Below are 21,879 nucleotides of genomic sequence, written 5' to 3'. Positions count from 1 at the left end.
AACACATCCCATTTCCCTCAGTATGATAATGTTATCTGACAGAGTTCCTGCCTGACCAGCAATCAAGTAACTAAGAAAATTTGAAAAACTAGACACACCTGTGCTTTTCTTCAGAAGCAGCCACAATTCAGCAATATCTTTGTAGAGCAAGGAGATCAGGCTTAAGGTCATGTTGCTTCTAATCGATTTAGTGCAATATAGTTCCGCAGACAGTGACCTATTTATCTGTGAGCCCGTCTTCAGTGCAAAATGAAAGCGCAAAACTCCATCTTTCAGTCAAAGCCAAGCCACCGGGGACAGAATACCTTTCTTCAAATTACATGCAGAGCAACTGCGCCTGTCAGCAAGCTCAGAGGTCGTCCTTCGAAGGGCTCACTGGTTGCTGGATACCACTTCTTGTCTTTCTGCATAAAGCACTGGCATGCCCTGGATGCAAGCTGTTTGCTTTAAATGTGAACACATGCACTGTTCAAACATTAGCAGAGTAAGAATGCATTAAAAAATTAATCCTAAGTGTGCCTTGTCAAGAACCTCCCTTTAAGAGCCCTAGTTTTAACAAATGATGATCTAGTAAATCCATCATCATCATCTTTTTCTACCACCCACCCCTACTCCACACAGGGAAATTAACTGCCCAAGGAGCAGATGTCCTCTTCCAATGTACCTTCGGTTAGAAAGTTCCCCAGAAACACATCCAGCATTTCATATTTGTGAGGGAATTCTCACCCACATGTCTTTGGCGGAACCAAACTGGGGTGTTTTCCTTGGTGGTAAACCCATCAAGCACCTGTTCTCTATGAAGGAGCCTACCCAAAGCAGCAGGAACTGCCAGAAGGACATGTATTCTACTAATGGGACTTTGTAAGTTGAAATATGTACAAATCTTATGAATAAGACAATGGGAAATAAAGCAACAGATGATGAAATCAACTACAACCAAAGTATTCCATATGATCTTTCAGACATGAATGCTGAGCCACCTTGCTTTACTTAATCCTTTAAAGTAATTGTCCAGTGACAGACTACCTGTTAATTAATACACTTGAGATTAGTTACCAGCCATCCAGACTCACTAATACAAAGAGTGAACCAATGAGTGGGAGTGACAGTAACCACCATATGAAAACAAACGGATTGTTTTTCTTCATGGTGTTCTAAGAGCCCTTTCCCAACAAGAGGGGTCAAGGAAAGAAGACAGTGAGGATAAAAAGCTTGGATTGATGGTTACATCTGTTCACGAAATCCCATTTGCAGATGGGGAAAAGCTCCATTTCTGCTTCAGCACTCCTGGCCATCAACCAATCCCATAAAAACAAACCCAAACAAACCCAGGTCACCCACAGACCACACCAGAGGTTATTTTCTGAAGTGCCCCACATCTGTGTTCTCATCGCTCATCTGCCACAGGGCAGGAACTATCGATAAACCCAAACCAGTCAGATCTATTGTAATAAATCTACCATCTATATAAGCAGCTCTATTCAGTGCATGGCATTAAAATGTGACCTGAAGAATATAATTGAGGTAATTTATTTTAAATGCTGCTTTTTCATTTTGGGGCCCATTACATTTTGTACTATGTCAAAACACAAGAGTTTCCTAAGCAGTATCAGATGTTCTTCATTAAAGGTAGATTTAAAAGAAACAACACTCCTTAGAAAGGTTCTACTTAACTGTTCTGTATTTTAGAAGGTCATTACTAGCATATTGGATTTTGAAGAGAGTTCAAAATTAGTGAATGAGTCTTCACACTGCTCCCACAAGTCATGTAAATACTTCACACACGTGGAAGTTGAGACAGAGTAACTGACCTCTCTTGGATCAGGTAACAGCATCTGTTGCGATGTCAGAAACAGGATCTACATCTCGGCTCTAAGCCCGTACTCCCTCCTTTCCAGGACTGTCACCTAACCAGCTCGGTGGAGGTGCATGCTCCTAGATCGGTATCTTGACTTGTCGTCCTCAGACAAAGATCACAATTCACAGCATTTTATTTCTAGCTCTTGTGCTACAACGCGGCTTTAGGAAGAACACTCTCAGAGCAGCTAGAAATCCTACTACATACCATATACAAGTATACACACTGATATTAATTTCTTACTTAACAGCACCCTGCCAGTCTCAAACATTTGCCAGCAAGAGTCCTCAGCAATATGCTTGGCTGATTAGATATGAGTGTTAGTAACAGGGGTTTGCTGTCACCTGCAACACAGCATGCTGAAAACGTAACTCTTGTTATCCAAACTTTTATGCAATGATAAAGCAGGCATAGGAGTGCTTTCCAAACATGCAAAGAGAGGGAGAGGAAGTTTTATGGCCTTCCTTCAGAGATTAAAACCAAGTGAAAGAGGAGCTACACCCTTCTCAGAAAGGTATCACCCTCACCTACACCCATTCAGTAAGATACAGGAACCTGATATTTTAGCAAGCTGGCTACTTCCTTAAGAAAAAAAAAAAAAGCCAAACCCATGAGTGTAAAAGAAGAAAAAGAACCACCTACAGCGTGTTGGCTGTGCTTGTTCTCATTGTCAAGACAGAGAGGAAGTATAAACTTTCGTATTAATGAATACTGCCTGTTCCAGAGTACCTTTGTGTTACACGTAACGTGGACAACCACCTCTCAACAGGCTTCTGCCTTCAGACTCCAGAGCAGAGGAAACAGTGGAACAAGCCATTCAGGTGAAAACCAAGCACTAGTTTAAAAATAATTTAATTTCTCAGACTAGCACAACAGATAGATGTAATATCCATCCTCCAGGCTTCCACCTCCCTTCCTCCTTCCTAGCCTTGAAATCTCCAAAACCCACAGTTACATATGTTTCTCCTGGACCACTCAAGATCTAATAATGACCTAAGAGCACCAAAATATAGCGTTGTTTGTTTCAACCCTGCTATCCTTCAATATTAACCAACTAGACACACCTTCACCTCCCACTTTCAGGAAACTTCACAAACAGCAGCAGTACTCCGTGCAGCAGTGCCTGCAGTGAGATGTGGCTACTCACACTGCACTGACATGAGGAAAAGAGGACTCCTGGCTCTGTGCTGAAGTTGTCTGCAGTGCTATTCAAAATTCAGGAGATGGGAGACTGCAGTCTGAGAAGAATTGAAAACTGTAATTAAAGCTGGAAACCCAGTCACCACTGACGTTAGATAGATGGCAGGACTAAAAGTCAGGAAAATCAGGAGGATGAGATCCATATTTATAGCAGCAATGGGGTTAAAGGAGCAAGTGGAGGAGATAAGAAAAGGAAATCGATGTGGAGTTTAGTGGCAGCAGCAGAAGAACCCAACAGTGAGTAACAAGAACAGAAACACGTGATGAAAGCAGCACAGGAATTAAACTCAGGAAAGGAAAACCAGATTTATTTTGGTTGGTTTTTTTTTATTTTATTCTGAAACATATATATTAATAAGAACATTACTCCAGAAAGCAAACAAAACCAACAGAGACCATTACATCAAAAGGAGTGTTGTGTCACAATTGCAGCTATATTTATAGTCAAAATATAAACTGAAACTTTGTCAGCAATAGGAAACCCTTTTTATGACTCTTAAAGTACACAGAATCTTTTTTTTCCAGATTAACAAGATACTCAGGAAGCAGAAAAACTTTCAGGTCAAAAGTTGTGGGAGAACTGGTTCCAACAAAAATATCAGATGCTGCTGTAACAGTGATGAACACAGAAAAAGGCTGCAAAATTATTTATTACAAAGGAAGGAAAGGAAAAGAACATTTGCAGAAAACATCATTCCCCAAATCCTGAAAGAGCAAACAAGACAGAGAGAAGAGAAACCTGCTTTTGATCTCAGATAAAATTAAGAGACAGAAAACATGCATTCCATTAAGTCTCTAAAATAATCAGTTTGGGTGGGTTTGGACAAGTTAGCTATGATATTTCAGTACTAGATAATTCATATCTCCAAATTAAATAAAAAAATCTGGCTATTAGATCATCTCAGTTACCTGTCATTTTAGATTGGCCAGTATAGGCAAAATCCTTCAGAGCTGGCTATCAACCTCAAGTCTTAACTTACACTGCATAAATCTGACCCACATTATTGTGAGGTTACACTTGAAAATGGTCAAACCCACATAAATGATAGAATAAAAATGCCACTGTCTTCTTAACAGCTTCTTACTTTTCAAGCCAGTTTTGATTTTGACTCACGATTTGGAATTTTTGTGGCCCATGCACGCTTCAGCAAGCTGCCTCTGGTTGTGCAACCCACCAAGTCCCCACATGGGAAAAGTGGGGAAAAAATGCAAGCAAACATGATGAGCAATCCTCAAAGCTCACCATTCCCTCCACTTACGGGTTACCAAAATAGTATCTCAATTTCTGTCATTGCCAATCCTTTCACCCTCCTGGGCTTCAACAAGCTCCACAGTTTCCTCAAGAAAATAAGAGGCTTAACATCAGCAAAGAGTAACCAAAGCTCATTTTCCACTGATAAGAAAGAAAAAGAGCAGAAAACGCACTTAGACTAGCTGCTTCTGGAGAGCCAACCTGGAGAACTGCTTCAAGTTCTCAACAGAAATTCACTTGCTTCCAAGAAAGTCTCACTGCAACAAGAGAACAAAATACCTTATCCCTTGTGCTTAGCAGTATGATATTCTTGGTTAAATTTAGTCAATGGAGAAAAGACAAAGCTCACATTGGTTACTCTCTGTGGAAACACACATCATACAATCACACCTGTCATTTTTACTTTGTAGATGCAGGATTTTTAAGAAAACATTACTGTAGCATTAAAAAAAGGTAGTGATGCCTTTAACAAAACACTTCTTAAAAAAAAAATCTAACCCTGCAAGAAGCTGTTGTAACATCCATAAACAACTGCAGCAGAGCAGCTGTAACTGTGTCCTGTTTCCACTCTCCGGGAAGCAAACAGGAAACCTATACCCTTACCTGATTGAAAAAACAGCCAGTCCCTGAGATTTTAATCAACTTAAAGCAACAGACATTTTCCTTCTCTTCCAGTTTCCTGGGATGCTTCCTGGCCTGTTCAGGATAGCAGTATGGAGACCAAGCTTTTTAACAGCAGCACTACCTTCATTTTCCACATTAAATATTGCTACTTGCCCTATTACTGTATTTACTTTTGGCCTAGGTGTGACAGCTCAGGCAGGGCTGTGGATTCAAACAACAAAACCACTCCTCTGCCAAGAGCAGTTTATTAGCATTAGCCTCTAAATTCAGAGGGCAGGATTTTTCAGCACGCCTCAAAAACCTTCACCCTATTTGCAGATGAACAGTACCAAAAATAGATGCACCAGCCAAGCAAGAGATATAATTATGCAAACCTTCAGCTAACAAGGAGGAAAGATCTATAAAAACTAGGCAAGCCATCACATCCACCTCCACCAATTAGGATTTTGCAATTAACAGAAAGCAAAACTTGCCAAGTCCCTCCTTTTGCAGTTCTGGGTTAACACCTCAACCCCAAAAAACTTTTGAAACAGTTTTGTGTTTCTTCTCCTTTCCATAAGAAGAATGAAGATGTAAAGAAGGATGAAACGAAGGCCAAAGAGCAAATGCCACTTGTTCTGACACATGCAGCAGCTGAACTAATGCCCATGAATCTCACAGGACTAAGAGATAACCCGGACACAACCCCCAGCCAATCTTTCTTCTCTTCCTCTTGTTGCCTCTGCAAAAAAGTGCATTTAGTTTCCACCAGCTCCTGCCTTAACAAGTGCGTACCTGATTAGTTCAACATAATTTTAAGTTAGCCCTTACCCTTGTATTTGCACTAAGCAAAAAAGCATGGGGCAAACGGATCAAAGGTGAGAGCACTCTTTGTAGTTCCCTGCACTATGGTGGCAGCAAATAAGACCTCTCCAATTAAGGTCTCATCCTGCAGCCAATCTTTGAAGTATTTAACAGTGTCTTTTTAACAGAACAGATATTATATTCTTTGCCAAAAGCCTCCATCTCACCTTACTCAAACACAGAACATCCTGTGACTGCAGCTGTTTTGATCCCCATGCTACAGCAGCTTGGCCAATGCTGAACACACATACACCTTTTCAGGACACCAAACGCACAATACCAAGGATAACAAATACAGATACCTAGTCAATTCAAAGGATCAGCAAAGAACCAAAGATACTGCTCAAACAAAGAGAACAACAGCAAAGTAACATTAAAAGTATCCCCACTCCCCAATAAGGAGTTATTTGCTGCACTACAGTTTGGTGAGAAACTTCAGGGCAAGAAATGGGATTTTTGTTTAAGAAATATCTCATACAGACTTCTTCAGAGCACTTGGGGAAGTAAGGTGTAAGAGGCCCCCAAATATTCCATTTTTTTCCATCCTGAGATTCTGGAAATGTTTTCCAGCAGCAATGAGGGTTTTTTTCTTCATTGGAATTTCTTTTCCTGCACTATAAACAAATTTGGTGCAGCTTACATATAAGATACGTTCAAGTCCCTACTGTTGGTTGCATATAATTCCTTAGAGCAGAAAAAAACCAATCCACATCTTCTTTTTAAACTGCCTAGTTTATTAGCTAGTGGAGGAAACAGTAGCTCAGCTACAAATAAGCAAGAGCATGTAAGTATATTAAGTCTCCCCAAATCAACAACAAAAACCCATGACTTCATTGAACTTGTTTCATGTTTTCTTCTTCAGGCAAGAAGGAAAAAGCTCTCACTGTACCTGAGTGGAAGGAAAAGACTTGCAGCTCTATCATCAGCTTGCCCAAAAAAGCAGCATGCATCCGTCTGGCACCTCCTGGCAGCTGACTGGTATTCAGCTTCAACCAGCCCAGCTGGGGCGGATTCCCAGGCATTTAAAGATTCACAGGTGCAGCCACCAGCAGTTAGCTGACAAAGAGCTTGTGCAAATACTCCTTTTGCAAGCAGGTCTTCAGATCGAGGATGGTGCTATAAACCAGCAATTGAGGTTTCTCCTGAAACCTAAGCACTGAGGAATGGACTCAGACCTCACGTGAGCCCACTTCCATCTGCAGAGCAGTTCCACTGAAGTTACTGGCTCCCATGCAACAGCAGAGATTAGGAGCTAATTGGTATACATGTGCTCCACAATTTGGCAAACTGTAACCCAAAGTCTATTTTGTCACATTTTCTCTGTTCTTATGTTATATTATTGTTTTATACCATACTGCCTCCCCTCACTTGCTTAACTGTTGGTATTGTGCTCTAAAACCTGTCTTCTGTCTCTGAAGCTCTGATGCTGTTTGCAGGTACCAACAGCAACCTCTGTTTTTTCCTTCCTAAAATAAGCATCATCACATAGGGGAAATTGTTTTAAAAAATTTAAACTATTCAAGAGCGAACAAGCCCATTGTTTGGAGAGGAGACTTCAGGGCAGCAGTGCACTACCACAATTGTGTTGCAGAGCATCCATAAAAATCCTGTGGACCACAATGGTTCAAGGTTGGCGTGTGCTGGGACAGGGCGAGAGGGGACAGAGCATTCTCATTGTTTAAATGTAAACAGTAATAATAATCAGTTTTCGTAGCTGAGAGAAGGAAGCAATCTAATGTGGTAAACAGTTGTTATTATTCTGTTTATGACTCCTTGTTCCCGACAAGTATGCTGGGTTAACTTGGTAACGCTGAAGGGGCTAAAATGAGGTGACCCGGAAGTGGGCGAATGGCTGAAAACCAATCTGATAAGATGGGCTTGGGAATACCTTTTCTCTTTTTTATACTAGAAGCATGCCAGAGTGGAAAATACTGGGTGGAGGATCCATAACTGCCGTGACTGTAAGAGCTTTATCCTCAAACCCCCAGACAAATTCCAGTTGTTCAGGCAGTGAACTGGATTCACTGCCAAACAGTAGCTTAGGCACCTTCAGGGAGAAGGCTGGTACCTGAGTCCAAGGGCATGATCCTCAAAACAATCTCCTAACACCTCAAAAATTGAAGGTTCATTAGAAATTTTTCCAACACAACTGAAGTTCTCTGCATACAGTCCGAGGTGTATTTAGACAATTTAATACAGAAATAAATTCCAAGAGCCGGGCCAAAACCCCAAGTCTTTTCTTTGGAAAGGAAACAGGCTTTGTTTGGGGCCACTAGCACAGCTCTTAAGTTTTTAAGCTCTAACATTAAATGTTGATCCCATCAAACCTCCTCCAACACCTTAAGTGAAAATGGCAGCAGAGGTTGGTTTTGTGCTGAACTGCGGGTGCACATTACTCATGCTTGGAGCATGCTAACCAGACCAGGACACCTCATGGGATGTAAACAGAGGATCTCCCCGCTTAAAGATGCCACTGCAGTTTAGGGTGGCAAATCTGGCATTCCCAGACGGATATTTCTGGGCACTGTGAAAATTGTACTCACAAAGTGGTGAGTGATACCTAGGGACCCAAAGGACCAAGCGAGGACTCCAAGGGTCCCACTTTTTGGCTCACATACTCAACTTCCATTTGCAGCATTCTGTGTCTTTGAGCCTTGGTGGCTCATATGATGCTTAAATAGCATTGTACAACCAGTCACCTGAGCCAGAGCAGCTCCCCTCTGAAACCGCAAAAAATTTTAGTCCCTTTGTTTGACAACATAAATCTTACAAGTTCAAGTGACACTCAGAAAAAAATAGCAATCTCCCCTCAGGCTATCATAAATAACACATTTTGTCTGGCTGCTTGAGTTCAAAGATGACTAAATCTATATTTTATTTCTCTGATGCCTTTTCTGCCATAGGGCATTCTGTTGTGTCTACAAACTGTTTCATCTGCGAAGCATTACAAGATTTCATCACAAGCAATGTATATACTTCATTCAGTCAAAAGAAGTATCTTCTCATGAAATACTAAGTTAGCACTCTATCACTACTCAGCACATGCATCTGGAGACTGTCACATCTTATCTGATTCAAGTAAAAAATCACATATTTCTGTAAGCAAAGTGTAGCATAAAATGTTTTCATTTTACTGACATCAGAGAATTTTGCTTCTCAACTTTGAAATAACTTCTAATTACACAGGAAGACACACAAAAATCTCATCAGCTTGTTTTTTTTTCTTCAAGGAATCTATCCCTAAAATAACTCTATAAAGTCACATGAAAACATCTGCAAAAATTATTATTACAACTTACCTTGCAGACAAAGAACATAATTTTCAATAGCTGGAAGCGAGAAAAAAATCACAGAAGGAACCAAGGTCAAATGTTATCAACCAAAAGGAGAAAAGTTTATACTGAAGAAGGTAGTAGACACCACCTGTACTTACACCTGAAGTCCTTAAACAATCTTTGATAGCCATTGTGGTAGATGATATAGAGACCAATAGCAGAACATTATCCATGCCCCACGTGCACAGTCCAGTTAAAATGTCTGAACATATTACTGGAGTCCTAGAGGTTTAGATGGTAGAAGCTAGAGAGTTTGAAAGTGGGTTGAAGAAGAGCTGTGTGGCTTTGGGCTCCCAAGAAGGACATATTTTGAGTTTCTGTTTCAAAAACCGAGCCATGACATGCAGTACTGGAAAGGTAAAGCCCCTCTAATGTGAAACGATAGAGGCATAATCTTGAAGTCTTCATCTCCCATGCTAGCTCTCTTTAAAAACTGACCTACTGATCCCTATCCATTTTCTCATATGCACCTTTGGAATCCACCAAAGATGGTAAGAATTGGGTAAGTGCTTGGCTAAAACAGAGGAAATGCTTATTTTTTAATCATGAAGGCTTAGGAATTAAAAAGTAATTCTGCTCTGCAGACTCAGTGCATGAAACAAGTTGCTTGTGTTACGTGAAAGCTTATGACTTTCACCTAGAAGAAGAAAAGGAGGGAAATATTGATTGCATCTTTCCTTTAAAAATAAAAGCCTGAAAAGCAAGTAGCTCCTTCCCCAAAAGCCAAAGGACACTTAAAAACAGGTTCTTCAACTAGCCCTCTGACATACATTCATATAAACTATATGTCACATACTGTGGAGACTTCTAAAGTCATTTCTCAGAGAAATAAATCAAAAGATGGAATCATTTGGAGAATTACTCATGACTAATGCAACTAAGCAACTATGTTAAGACTGTCCATCTGGAACTCTTAATGATTTTCAGGATACAGCCCCATCCAGATTAAGATTACTGTAGGTAATACACAAATCACAACAGTTACTGTAATCTAGGACAACTCTAAGACAAATGGTCACCAGAATTGTACTGGTCACAATTTTTAGAAGTATACTCTTGACTGACCACTCACATCTGAAATATAGGATCATCCTCTCCCAAGTGCCCCAGCAACTGCTACATGTTTGTTAAGTGGACAAAACTCCTTACTAAAAGACAACTGCAAGGTACTCCCAGTGAGCTCTTCAAGGTTTTCTTCCAACTTGTTCCCTGGACTCACTTTTTTGTGGCCTCTATTTACAAAAGTTCCAAAATTGACTAGAAACTTTGCAATGAGAAATAAGTGTAAGTCTGATTAAAATAATTAGATGAGGCTGAGACTCACTGCATGCTGACGGCAGTGCAGATGGAAAAATCTCACATTTTTTCCCACCTGGCGATAAGAAGGGATAAGAAGCAGCAGCCACTACAGAAGATTTCTGTAGGGTCCTCCAGTTTAGTTATTTGGCCTCATTCCAAAAGGGAAGAATGAACACATTCAACAACCTGGTCCCTCACCCCAAACTGTGTGCAAATTGACAAACTCACCGTCAATAACACCGAAGACTGCTGACAAATACTAAAGAGTAGTAAGTAAATGTAAAAACTAAGACTGTCAGCAGCCCCTATCCATCATTTTCAGAAAAAACACTGACCAACAAGACTGAGGAAGGTTTCATGCCATACTCGAGTCAAAGTGCAAGAAACAGAAGTTGTGTGTGAGGTTGGATTAACTGCTGACTAAAATAGAATCTCTTTTTTACATTACCGAGCAAGAAATGAAACACATAAAACTTGCGTTGATCTTTGCTTCCTGCTCTGGAAGAAGATGTAGCGGCTCTGAGATCTGATGAAATAAAGAAATAAATACAAGAGCTAGCTTCAGCACTTAGGAAGTGCTGGAAATCTTACAATAAACTTTGATCCTTTTAACTTAGCATGCTTTACCATGAGACCATGTATGTTCAACCTCTTCGGGTTAGCTTAACCTTTGAAGTTAATTTGAAAATCACGTGGGATTTTGTTAAACACAACAAACATACACAGTATAAGGAAGTAGTGCAGGCCATCTTATTAAGCATGACTTCAGTACAGCTAAACAGATTGCAACAGCAAATGAGACTGGAAACTTCTGGAAGAACAATCAAAGAAGATAAAGGGAGTAAATAAAGTTACATCCTAGCTCCAGGACTGGTTCTGCCCAGAGAGTAAATACCTTCTTGTGGACAATTTTCCATATGGAAAAGCAAAAGCATGCTACAAGAACAGCAAGTCATTTTTACTCTAAATTATTGAAACAAAGTATCTCTGCTTATTCATCAGGGACACTATAAATTCTGTTTTTCACTATTGCATTATTTTTTCATATATTCTTCTGCAGCCATGAAAGCAGGAAATATATAAATTCCTACCAAGTCACCACATACTATGGCATTAATGCCATATATGCTAGTGCCTCTAATTAAATGGGCTTTTAAAATAGCACTAATGGTCAGGAAGACATTTTTTTTGCCATTTCAAGAGTTACAGGCACAGTCACATTCTGTTTTCTAAGGATTCATTTTACATGTGTTGAAGTAACGCAACTATTTTTGACTTTTTTTTCTCTATTCACATGCGTAACCCTTAATGTCATACAACAACCACCCTTAGAAAAGGTCTGTTCGTTGTAAGAAGACTCATATACAGCCTAAATCTTAGCAAAGAGGGACAAAGAGAAGACCATAGGCAGACATTGGAGAGGTCCAAGGGGCAAGGGAGCAGGCTCAAGGAGTTCAGAGTCAGTGGATCTATTGGAACAGGAGCCTAGAGGCAAGGTCTTGTATTGCCCCTAATTCTGCGTGCGTGCCTCTCTAATTGGAAAGATTTTAAAAAGCCCTTGTTTTTGTGGAGGAATCATCATCCAGGGGAATAAAACTGGTGGCCTGTATATCAGTATCCCAGAGCCTACATACTCTTTTATTATTATGCACACAGCTGGAGAAATAACATTTTCCCCCCAAAATTAAGGCACCAAAAATTTTACAATAGTAACTTTTATAACATTGTAATTTTATGTTGTTTAAAAAGGAATTCAAATAACTTTTTAACCCAAGAAATGGGGAACAATAAGCAATTTCAGGGATCTTGAGTGGGACCACTCTCAGAAATTGACTGATAATGTCATCCATTTTAGATAATTCTACTTTCTACCATAGCATGTATCTTAACATGATTGTAAAATACAATCCTCAAATCATGCATCCCTTCACTTTTACTTTTTAACACAAAGAATATAGATTTTAAAATTTAAAAAAAACCTGAATTAAAAAATTTCAGAAAAAAACAGTTAAAAAAGGAGGCTCAGGTCCCTCAGTTTTATAGGCCAAGTCAATACAGACACCTAAGTGAAGGAAGAAAAACATTTGCCAGTGTTGCTGAATTGGTATCTCTGAACAGTAACAACATCTTTATCAGAAAATATACACTGACTACATTCCAGCAGCAGAAACTGCCCTATAAAATTGCGTGATGATGCTCTGAAAACTGATTTCTGAGGGAAGAAGCAACTCACTCTTGATGGACATACTGCTTGGGAACTTTTCTGGTTTTGGAAGGAGGTAAAGAGGTCAGCTGTGGCTGGTTTTGCTGATGTGCTCACTTTTCACTGAGTAACTTGGCTGAGCCCAATAAATCATTTAATTTAAACACATCTGTCCTGATTTCGGCTGGGATAGAGTTGATTTTCCACATAGTATGGGGCTAGGTTTTGGATTTGTGCTGGAAACAGTGTTGATAACTCAGGGATGTTTTCGTTACTGCTGAGCAGCGCTTGCACAGCCTCAAAGCCTTTTCGGCTTCTCGCCCCACCAGCGAGGAGGCTGGGGGGACACAAGGAGTTGTGGGGGAGGACACAGCCGGGAAAGCTGACCCCAACTGACCCAAGGGATATTCCAGACCATAGGACATCATGCTCAGCGTATAAAGCTGGGTGAAGGAGAAGGAAGGGGGGACGTTTGGAGGGATGGCGTTTGTCTTCCCAAGTCCCCGTTGGGCGTGCTGGAGCCCTGCTGTCCTGGAGATGGCTGAACTCCTGCCTGCCCATGGGAAGTGGGGAATGGATTCCTCGTTTTGCTTTGCTTGTGCGCGCGGCTTTTGCTTTACCTGTTAAACTGTCTTTATCTCAATCCATGAGTTTTCTCACTTTTTCTCTTCCAATTCTCTCCCCCATCCCACCCGGAGGGAGTGAGCGAGTCGCTGCATGGGGCTGAGCTGCTGGCTGCAGTTAAACCACAACAACATCACAGATGTTCTATAAAAACCTGGTATGAAAATTTAGATCCTAAAATATCTAATATTTTACTTCCTTTGGAAAGGTGATTTAAAATAAAATCCAAACACTACCATCCACCAGAGTCTTCCAACTAAATACATTCTGTTAACAGAGTGTATTTTCAAGAATAAATGAGCTAGCAAAATTTATATTAAGGCTCTTGAAATGCATGCTTTTTTGGCACATATAAAACATGGAGTTCAAAATGCTTCTGAGAACACAGTCCCAAGCCACGCACCTCACACACTGCCGACTTAGCAGACTGGACAAGTCTGTTTGCATTTACAAGATCTAGGAGTTATTATAAAGTTAAGCCAACTTACCCTGTGCCACAAAATCCAGCCATGAACACCATTCTGAGAAAAAAAAAAAGCTCTTCATTTCTGCTACAGAAATTCCTCTCTGATTCATTGTCAGAGAAGAAGAATGTCCCCTTTTCCCTCCCTCTGCTCAGAACAAACTACCCTGAGAAGGTAAGAGCTTTCATATTAATTGAACTTTGTTCCACAAATGCAACAGGTGGCACAAGATGACTTCACAAATATATTTTCCTCCATTATGCCATTGTTCTTGTAATTATCTCTTTAATTGCAACGTTCTTCCCTCATGTCCCCACCCTGAATATTTACAGACTGCCGATATACCCAGTGTCTGATACAGTACATCTAGGCTATAGGCTGAAACCCTAAGCATATTTTCGCTCATGTTAGGCTTTAACAAGGCAAAGCAAAACTGTTTTTCGCTCGGATATTCACAATGCTATCTGGAACTAGTTGTATTGAATTGCTCATTCACAGGTTTAATATTTCGGTGCAGTTTATCACATCTGCTATGGATTCACACCCAACTCTCCTCTCCAACTTTCTGCTGGAAAAAGTGCAAGGGCATTTCCAGTAGGACAGGTAATGGAAGTCTCAAGCGCGGAAAACCCAAATCTCAAATAAATCCCTTTTCAACATGTTTACTCAGCCAGCAAACGAAGGTGTGAATGCAGCAAACAGAAAACACAGCTTTACATGCCTGGACCTATCTAGTATGGGGACTAACAGTAATAAAGTTGTCGTGGCAGACTTTAACACTGACCAGAAATGTCAGTGTTTACACAGGTTCCAGGCAGGCTTTGGCTATGTTGAAGCCTTCAGGTACTTAAGTATGTCTGGCATATTCAGTCTGACATATGTTCAGCCTGACGTTTCCTGCATGCATGCATTTTGCTATCCTGCCTGTAAGCTAACACCCTCTCCCCATACAAGAATGCCCAATATCCAGCAGAAATACTCATACAACTCCAGGAGATGTACCATGTCTCCAGCCCCTCAGCTGACATGGAAGATGCAAGAGTGCTCTTCCTCTAGACTCCTCTATTTTGTGGTGGATTACCCAGGTTGTGGGTTAACCAAGCTTCATCTGACTATTTCACTACAAAAGTCTATTAGTATTAGACACCCACGTTGCAGCACTGCCTCACTTTACCTCATCGCAGAACTTCCTTGGATTGGATTGGAAGGACCCAGGGACACAGACAGTCTCCTCATCCATCCATTCATTACATGCCTAGAGCGTACACACGAAAGCAAACTACCTCAGAGCTTCAGTCATCTTATCAGAAAACCAACCTGAATGCAGTGTGAAAAGATGCAGACTACAGGATGCCTCCAAAGATACTCCCCATCCATCCTAAGCACAGCACAGACTGAAGAGAGACGTCTCTGGAGTCTCCACTTGCCACACTTGTTTCACAGCTCTCAGTTCAAGCTGACCTACTGTTCCCGTTTGCTTAGAGAAAGCGAGAAGGGGGAGAATCTCAAAGGATGGTTTGTGAGCACCATGCCAGGAAGCCCATCAAAGGGCCACAGCAGGTCAGCGCCCTGGAAAATCTCCCCTGCTGATGGGAGACAGGCATCCCCACAGAAGACTGCTTCAAGCCACAGCTTTCTGGGGCTGAAATCCTCCACAAACTCTACAACTGCCATCCCACCTGCCTGCAGTCGGAGATGCAGAAGCGCATAGAAAACGTAGGGTCAGGGACGGATGCAGAAAGCACGATGCTGTCTCACATGAGCCTGGCCGTACCAGCCTGGGCCCTGCCTGCCCAGGGAGGAGGGGCCACACGGCACCTGGTTCCAAACCAGGGGATTTGGGAAAACCATTCCAAAGAGCAAGCGTTGTGAGAGCCAGGGCTCAACCAGGGTGAAGGGATAAAGGCAACGCAGCTTGCCGTGGGTAAAAGACACTCGTGGAGAGCAGCGCAATGAGAATCAGGCCAAGGAGGATGGATCTAACTGTCCACGAGCTGTTAGTAAATAAAGTCTGCTTTGTTAAATTGAAAATAAAAGAGAAACAGATTTGACGAAGCATGAAGACTCTGGAAGCCAACCCAGCTTCCCTCATTAAGGTAAGTCAGTTAATGCAAAAATCAATATATGAACTAGGACATTCATTGTTCATGTAACGATTTCTACATTAAAGATTTTAGCATGCGGGGAAAGGGTGAAGTGACAGTGAGCACACCTGCCCTTGGCAATTTCCAGAGATGCTAATGAAGAGAGAACAAAGCTCTGTCAGACCTAGGACAACAGGACAGAGTGGCTTAATTTTGTCACAAAGAGAAGAGAGACGCATACATCATGGGATTCACAGAATCACAAGCACATTTACTTTGGAGATACATGCTTGCCAAAATTGTAATTTTACTCAGCGTAGCTACAGGACAGAAATGTTCCCAGGCTGCAGTACCTCTCCCCTTCCACAACCTAAACCCTTGATCCACCTTCTGTGTAACATTTGGTCTGGAAATGCCACTGAATGCAAAATGAGTTCTGCCACCAGGAAGGCAAGAAACCTCTTATCAGTCCAAAAGGCCATAAAATGGCTTTGACCAAAACAATGGAATAATTCCTACTGGATATATAAGGGTAACATTAGAAGCATATAATTGCTTTCCTACTGTCAACATAAAATGGGTAACAGGAAGGAAAGGAAACAGAATTTTTGCATACTTGAAGACTTCAAACAGAACAGGCTGCAACACAATCAAAAGGAGTTTTGGAATAATAATAATAAAGATGGGTGGGAGAGAAGACAGACAACTTCCTACAGAAACATACAATTTTCTGACTATACTTACCTATATATAGTGAAAGGAACCTGTAAGTAAGAAACAATTGCATAGCATTACAATATTTATATTAAGGATCTGAGTCTGAAGAAAATTAGGCTAAAATGAGGAAAAATATCTATGTTCGAATGTGTTCCATATATTAAATTTGTGTTTTCCTGCTATACAGTCAAGGCTTTGCCTACATTTGAAATTAGCTCCAATCCATTCATGAATGGCCTGCAGGTGCCCAAAACTCATAAGTACATAAACGTTATAAAATAATTGGTGCAAGTGGTAACTTTTATGGCTACACTTTGAACTTGACTGATGTGTGATTGCTACCAAGTGCTGGTTGAATCCTACATGAAGGTAAGACTGAAATTTGAGGAGGCCTTGTTTTGCTTTGCAAGACTGTATCCCATGTGTTTAAAATACAACTAAATTTTTCCTGACTTTTCTTTACTGTGATTAACAGCAATTAACATAAAAACTTTTTCTCATCTGAGCTGAACAGAATTCATTGTTACATCTTGATAATGTATTAGTTAGCACTCCTAAAGGTACCAGACCTTTGCCTCATGAATGCCCAGAATGGTAAGTTAGGAAAGGTGAAATCTTTACATTTCAGAAGTTACAAAAAGATTATCAAAAAACCTTACAATTTCCATTCCAAGCAAAACAGATGACTAAAGACTCAGTGAGCACTGTACAAAAGAAGGTGTCAGCAAAAGGAACCACCAGAGAGGCATTTTTCTCTAATTTTTTTCTAAGAGTGTCAACATTAAGGAAAGGAATATTGAAAGGCCTTGAAAATTTTATATTTTCCTATAAAGGCAGCTTAGCTTACATTGGTTTCAATTTCATATGCTCCAAATCAATTTAAAAAGAAACCAAAAAAAGTCTTCTTTTTTTTTAAAACCATAACAGGTCACTGTGCATATAAAACCGAGAAACGATTAATTAATTATTGAAAAATCTGCTTCAGCTTACCTCAGCCAGCCAGTCAGGGTTAACCTATTTCAGATAAAAAACCCCAACAAAATGTAGCTTTACTAAATACAAAGATTATATAATTATCAGTCACACTAACATATTATTACACCACATACTGTATGAAACAGACTTTGAAATTGAGTAAGTGGCAGCAAGTCCTAAATTCAGTACATTACACTTAAAGATCAGAGGCTTCCTGATGTTTTCAGTACAGTTAAAATAATTTTTTGGTGTAATTGGTTATATTTTTTAAGAGCGGAGCACTCAGCAAAGTTTTTCTAGAGTATCAAAGGTGGGTTGGTGTAAAGCATTCAAATCTGTGTTTGTTAGACACTACCATACACCTGGAACTGCAAGGAAAAACAAGATATAATGTTTTTCTTCAGTAAAGTACTGGTGACAGTAAATAATCATTATCCATGAGTAGTGTCTAATGGATAAAGATATATATTTTTTAACTATTACAGTTGCTGGATCCCTACCTGAGTATGCTTTCAGAAAAAATACTCATTCCTGCACAAATCACCAGTTGAGAAAATCAGTAGCGCCAATACTAGGCTACTTACTCCTCACCATCACCTCACATACTGCTCAAATTTAAGTGCAATGTTCTATGTAGATACAGATCACACTATAGGATCACCTATACATTCACCTCACCAGAGCATATTTGGCGTGGGTTATTTCGTGAGTGCCGTCTGCCATGAAGGATTTGGATGAATCTTGGTAGGATCCTAAAATGACTTTCATGTCCTTCCCTTAAAAGGCGTCGCTGAGACATGGATGTGTATCCCTGTATCTTCACCAAGTCATGCACCAAAGGAAATAAAAAATCAGCTCTTCAGAATTACAGTCTTCTAACACCCTGAAAGATACTCTGATTTTGTTTTTAAATGTCAATGGAACATAAAATTTCTTTGCCAAATTCAAATGCTACCAAAAAAGAAAAAAAAAGGACGCAGATTAAAAGAGCTGGAAATGGGTGCAGTGCGGTTATTTTTGTATTGTATGTGCTTTCCCTCAGAAACCAATACCTGGTTTTGCTAGAGAGAAGAAAGAAAAACCAGTTGTACTTAATGGACTGAAAATGCCAAAATAGTTTCTGCACGAAGCTGCAAGACCCTCTCAGTACCTAGCACACTGCACCCAGCAGACAGGACACCTTGCCACAGCTTTCAGTCTGCTCGCAGTGTGACTAGTATGAATAAAGGAGGCACCGCTTCTCACATAAGCAGGTCAGACTAGCAGATGAAATTTTCAAAAAAAAGAAAGTGTGAAGCCGTCTGTTTTTCAGTGTTTCATCCAAAATGAAGAAAAGCCCACCCAAAACATCCAGTCTGTTAGCGCACTCCAGCCGCGTGCAGTGTTCTGAAGCTGCTGCTCATCCCAAGTAGCTGGTACTATCGCCTCCGTCTTCACATCCTTCTCCTTAATGTGAGGGATGTTCAGTTGTTGTAAAGAGACATCTGAGGTTTCTCTTGAAGAAGGGCAAGTTGAAGGTCTTTCTTATGACTTCACAGTCTTGCTCGTAAGTTCACAGCTCAGCACTCCAAGGACAGCAAACTCACACTGACACTTGCTGCATTTCTTACTTCTGTGTCTGAAGCACCCTGTATTCCTCAGGGGCCAGTGCTATGCTCATACCAGCAAATTAAAAGAAAAAACCGTTGTGAATACAGTGTTGTCAATTAGAAACTCCTCTTCAGTTCATTTGCCTTAAGTCAGACTCTCATCACCAATCCACCTCCTCTTCCTCCCCCTGCATTTGCACAGAAGTGAGGACTGAGCCCCTCCGAGGCAAAGCCCGTTTCCAGAATGTGAGCGGAGAGGTCTCACAAGAAAAACCTGAACCTTCCTGGGACTTAACAAACAACTAATAGGAAGGAAGGGAGGGGAAATGAATCCCAGGCTTTCTTAAAACATATCAGGAAACCCTACACTGTCTGTTCCCCCTGTCTCTTTCAATGCAGGAGAGAGGAAACTGATAATGCTGCTTTACTTGGCAGTCAACATTTTCCTCTCAATTCTGTTTAACTATGTCCTGTATGGCCACAGATGTGCCACAACCCCAATATATACCATTATGCACATCAAACCGAAGAAGTGTTTTGAAATACGGTGTACCAACTATTACTCTGAAAGCAAATTCAAACAGACAACCTTTAGTTAAGTCACACTGAAGTGAATATTAAATAACTTGTTACAAAAGACTAGTTTGAATATACCTTGTTAACAGAGAAGAATCATTACAGTTTTAGCTGGAAAATGTCCACCTTTCAACATGAAATCACAGGCAAATCTGACAATCTTGAAATGTGATGATCAAGAAAAGGATCAAAATAAATCAGAACTGATGCATTTCATGTAAATATCACTTGTTTCCAAAATTAATTATACTAAGTAGATGGACCACTGCATATTGCAGCCATGCTACTCATCCTGGATCAAAGGCCTACCAAGCTTATTTAAGCAACACAGGAATTAAAAGGAAGGAAGGGAACAGCTTAGTGGTCAAAAACCACAATGATACACACTGCCACTGTACTATATACTCAGCGTTCAAAGAAAAGAGGAACTGAAGTAAAGCACAGCATCCATATTAGACAAAATTCCACATTTTCTTGTGCTGCTTGTCACTGGGGGGCACAAAGCAGTAGTTCTGGTCAGATACAGTGGAACAACAGCATCCACAGGGACAACACTGCAACCTGCTCCTTGCTGCTGAGTTTCCCAGTGGAGGCACCAAATGTGACCAGGAGATGCCTGTGGCAGATTGCCAACCGTCAGGGCTTTTCTCCTGCCTGGCAAGCTACTACTTGTTCAGGGCTTTTGGGGCACACCAGCCTCACGACCGAAGGACCCAGCCTGACAATCGAGTGGGATGCTGATGAAACTACACATCTTCTTCCAGCAGCTGAGCCGCTAGCTAGAAAACAAGGTAGATAAGATGGAAGGAAACGGCCTCAAGTTGCACCAAGGGAAGTTTAGATTGGATATTAGGAAAAATTTCTTCACCGAAAGGGTTGTCAGGCATTGGAACAGGCTGCCCAGGGAAGTGGTGGAGTCACCATCCCTGGAGGTGTTCAAAAAATGTGTAGATGTCACATTTAGGGACATGGTTTAGTGGTGGACTTGCTAGTGTTGGGTTAATGGTTGGACTCGATGATCTTAAAGGCCTGTCCCACCTAAACGATTCTATGAAAAGTGACTCTTTGTCCCAGCAGTGTTTTGAGTGTGTGGTGACTCTAGTGGCACACAGTGAACCTCACCAACAATTCCTGCAGAAGATTATTACAATGAAGCAAAAGGACATTCTCCTTGCTTTCTTCATATATCAAATGCATGCAGATTGATGACTTGAGTTGTAAAGTTGTTAAGTACACACAATCCTCCTGAAAGCTAGCCATTAGCTACATCCCTGTCCGCAAAACAAGCTTTTAATCTTCTTTTGAGCACTCAAATTTGTGCCTAGAAGCAAAGAAATTAATCACAACAATGGCTATGGTGGTGTGCAATCAGAAGGAAACAGATGGTGTAATGCAGTGTTTTCCAAACAGCAGCAGCCTCTATCTCCAGGAAAATAATCTGAATATTTTCCCTTGCTGTTGGCATTACTATAACAAAAGCTCCTATTAGAAGGATTTTTTCTCTGCTCTGTATGGCATCAGCAAATTACATAGCAGTTTAAAGACAGTAATATTCTTTGAGTATTAGTTGGCAGAACCAACTAGACTGCACCTATCTCTTTTTCATGTCACACAAACAGTAGCGTTCAACCGGCAATACCTCCATGATTATCTTTTAAAGACTGCAGACAGCCTGATGGAATCAACAAAATTGTGGCAATGAAACGGGGCTTATTTTTCTCATGCTTCATTTCCAGGTCCGTTTCTGACCGCAGGCATAGTGTTGCACATTGACGACAGAAGCAGCCACACTGACTTACATCTGTATGCTCTCTCTGATTCTTCCTTTCATTCCCAGGGACCTTCACAATATTTTAGTACAATAACTTCAAGTTTTCTTGGGAATCATTAAATTAAGCTGCCATCACTTTCATCATTGTTGGGTGTTCTCACTGTTCCTTTCATCCTTTTGTTTATACAGGAGCCTTATCTTTATGGGACATCTCAAACGCCCTACTGTGATTTTTCCTCCATATCCTAACAATTATTTACAGGCCCTTCCTTACATACTCACATGCAATGAGATGCTGGAATGTTCATATTATAGGACCATGTATCCCTCCTAACTGTGCAGTGCAGGAGGCTCTGGTAGCAGAATCAACACTGCTCTAGTGTTTCTTTTGTATTTCTTCCACTCCTCAACACAAGTTACTCTTCGTATCTGCTGATATGCCACTGCCGCTGGTGTTGCTGTTTC

General features: G+C 40.7%; 1 protein-coding gene across 13 annotated transcripts in view; it reads right to left on the bottom strand.

The window, feature by feature from the left end:
• MCF2L (MCF.2 cell line derived transforming sequence like) overlaps window positions 1-21,879 on the bottom strand; it is a 159,131-nt gene that overhangs the window by 82,163 nt on the left and 55,089 nt on the right. Inside the window, exon 1 of one of the 13 annotated variants that reach the window (XM_049834293.1) lies at window positions 18,157-18,175. The exons of 9 other annotated variants lie outside the window; for them this stretch is intronic. Coding sequence is in view for 1 of the 4 variants with exons in the window: in XM_049834287.1 (XP_049690244.1) it covers window positions 99-171 (73 nt within the window). In the remaining 3 variants the exon portion in view is untranslated. 3 more of the 13 variants (XM_049834290.1, XM_049834289.1, XM_049834287.1) reach the window with 3 other exon arrangements.

Source organism: Accipiter gentilis, chromosome 31, assembly GCF_929443795.1.
Source record: "Accipiter gentilis chromosome 31, bAccGen1.1, whole genome shotgun sequence".
NCBI classification, from domain to species: domain Eukaryota; kingdom Metazoa; phylum Chordata; class Aves; order Accipitriformes; family Accipitridae; genus Astur; species Astur gentilis.
Note: the sequence above shows the minus strand (reverse complement) of the source record. Positions and strands in the feature narration are given on the sequence as shown.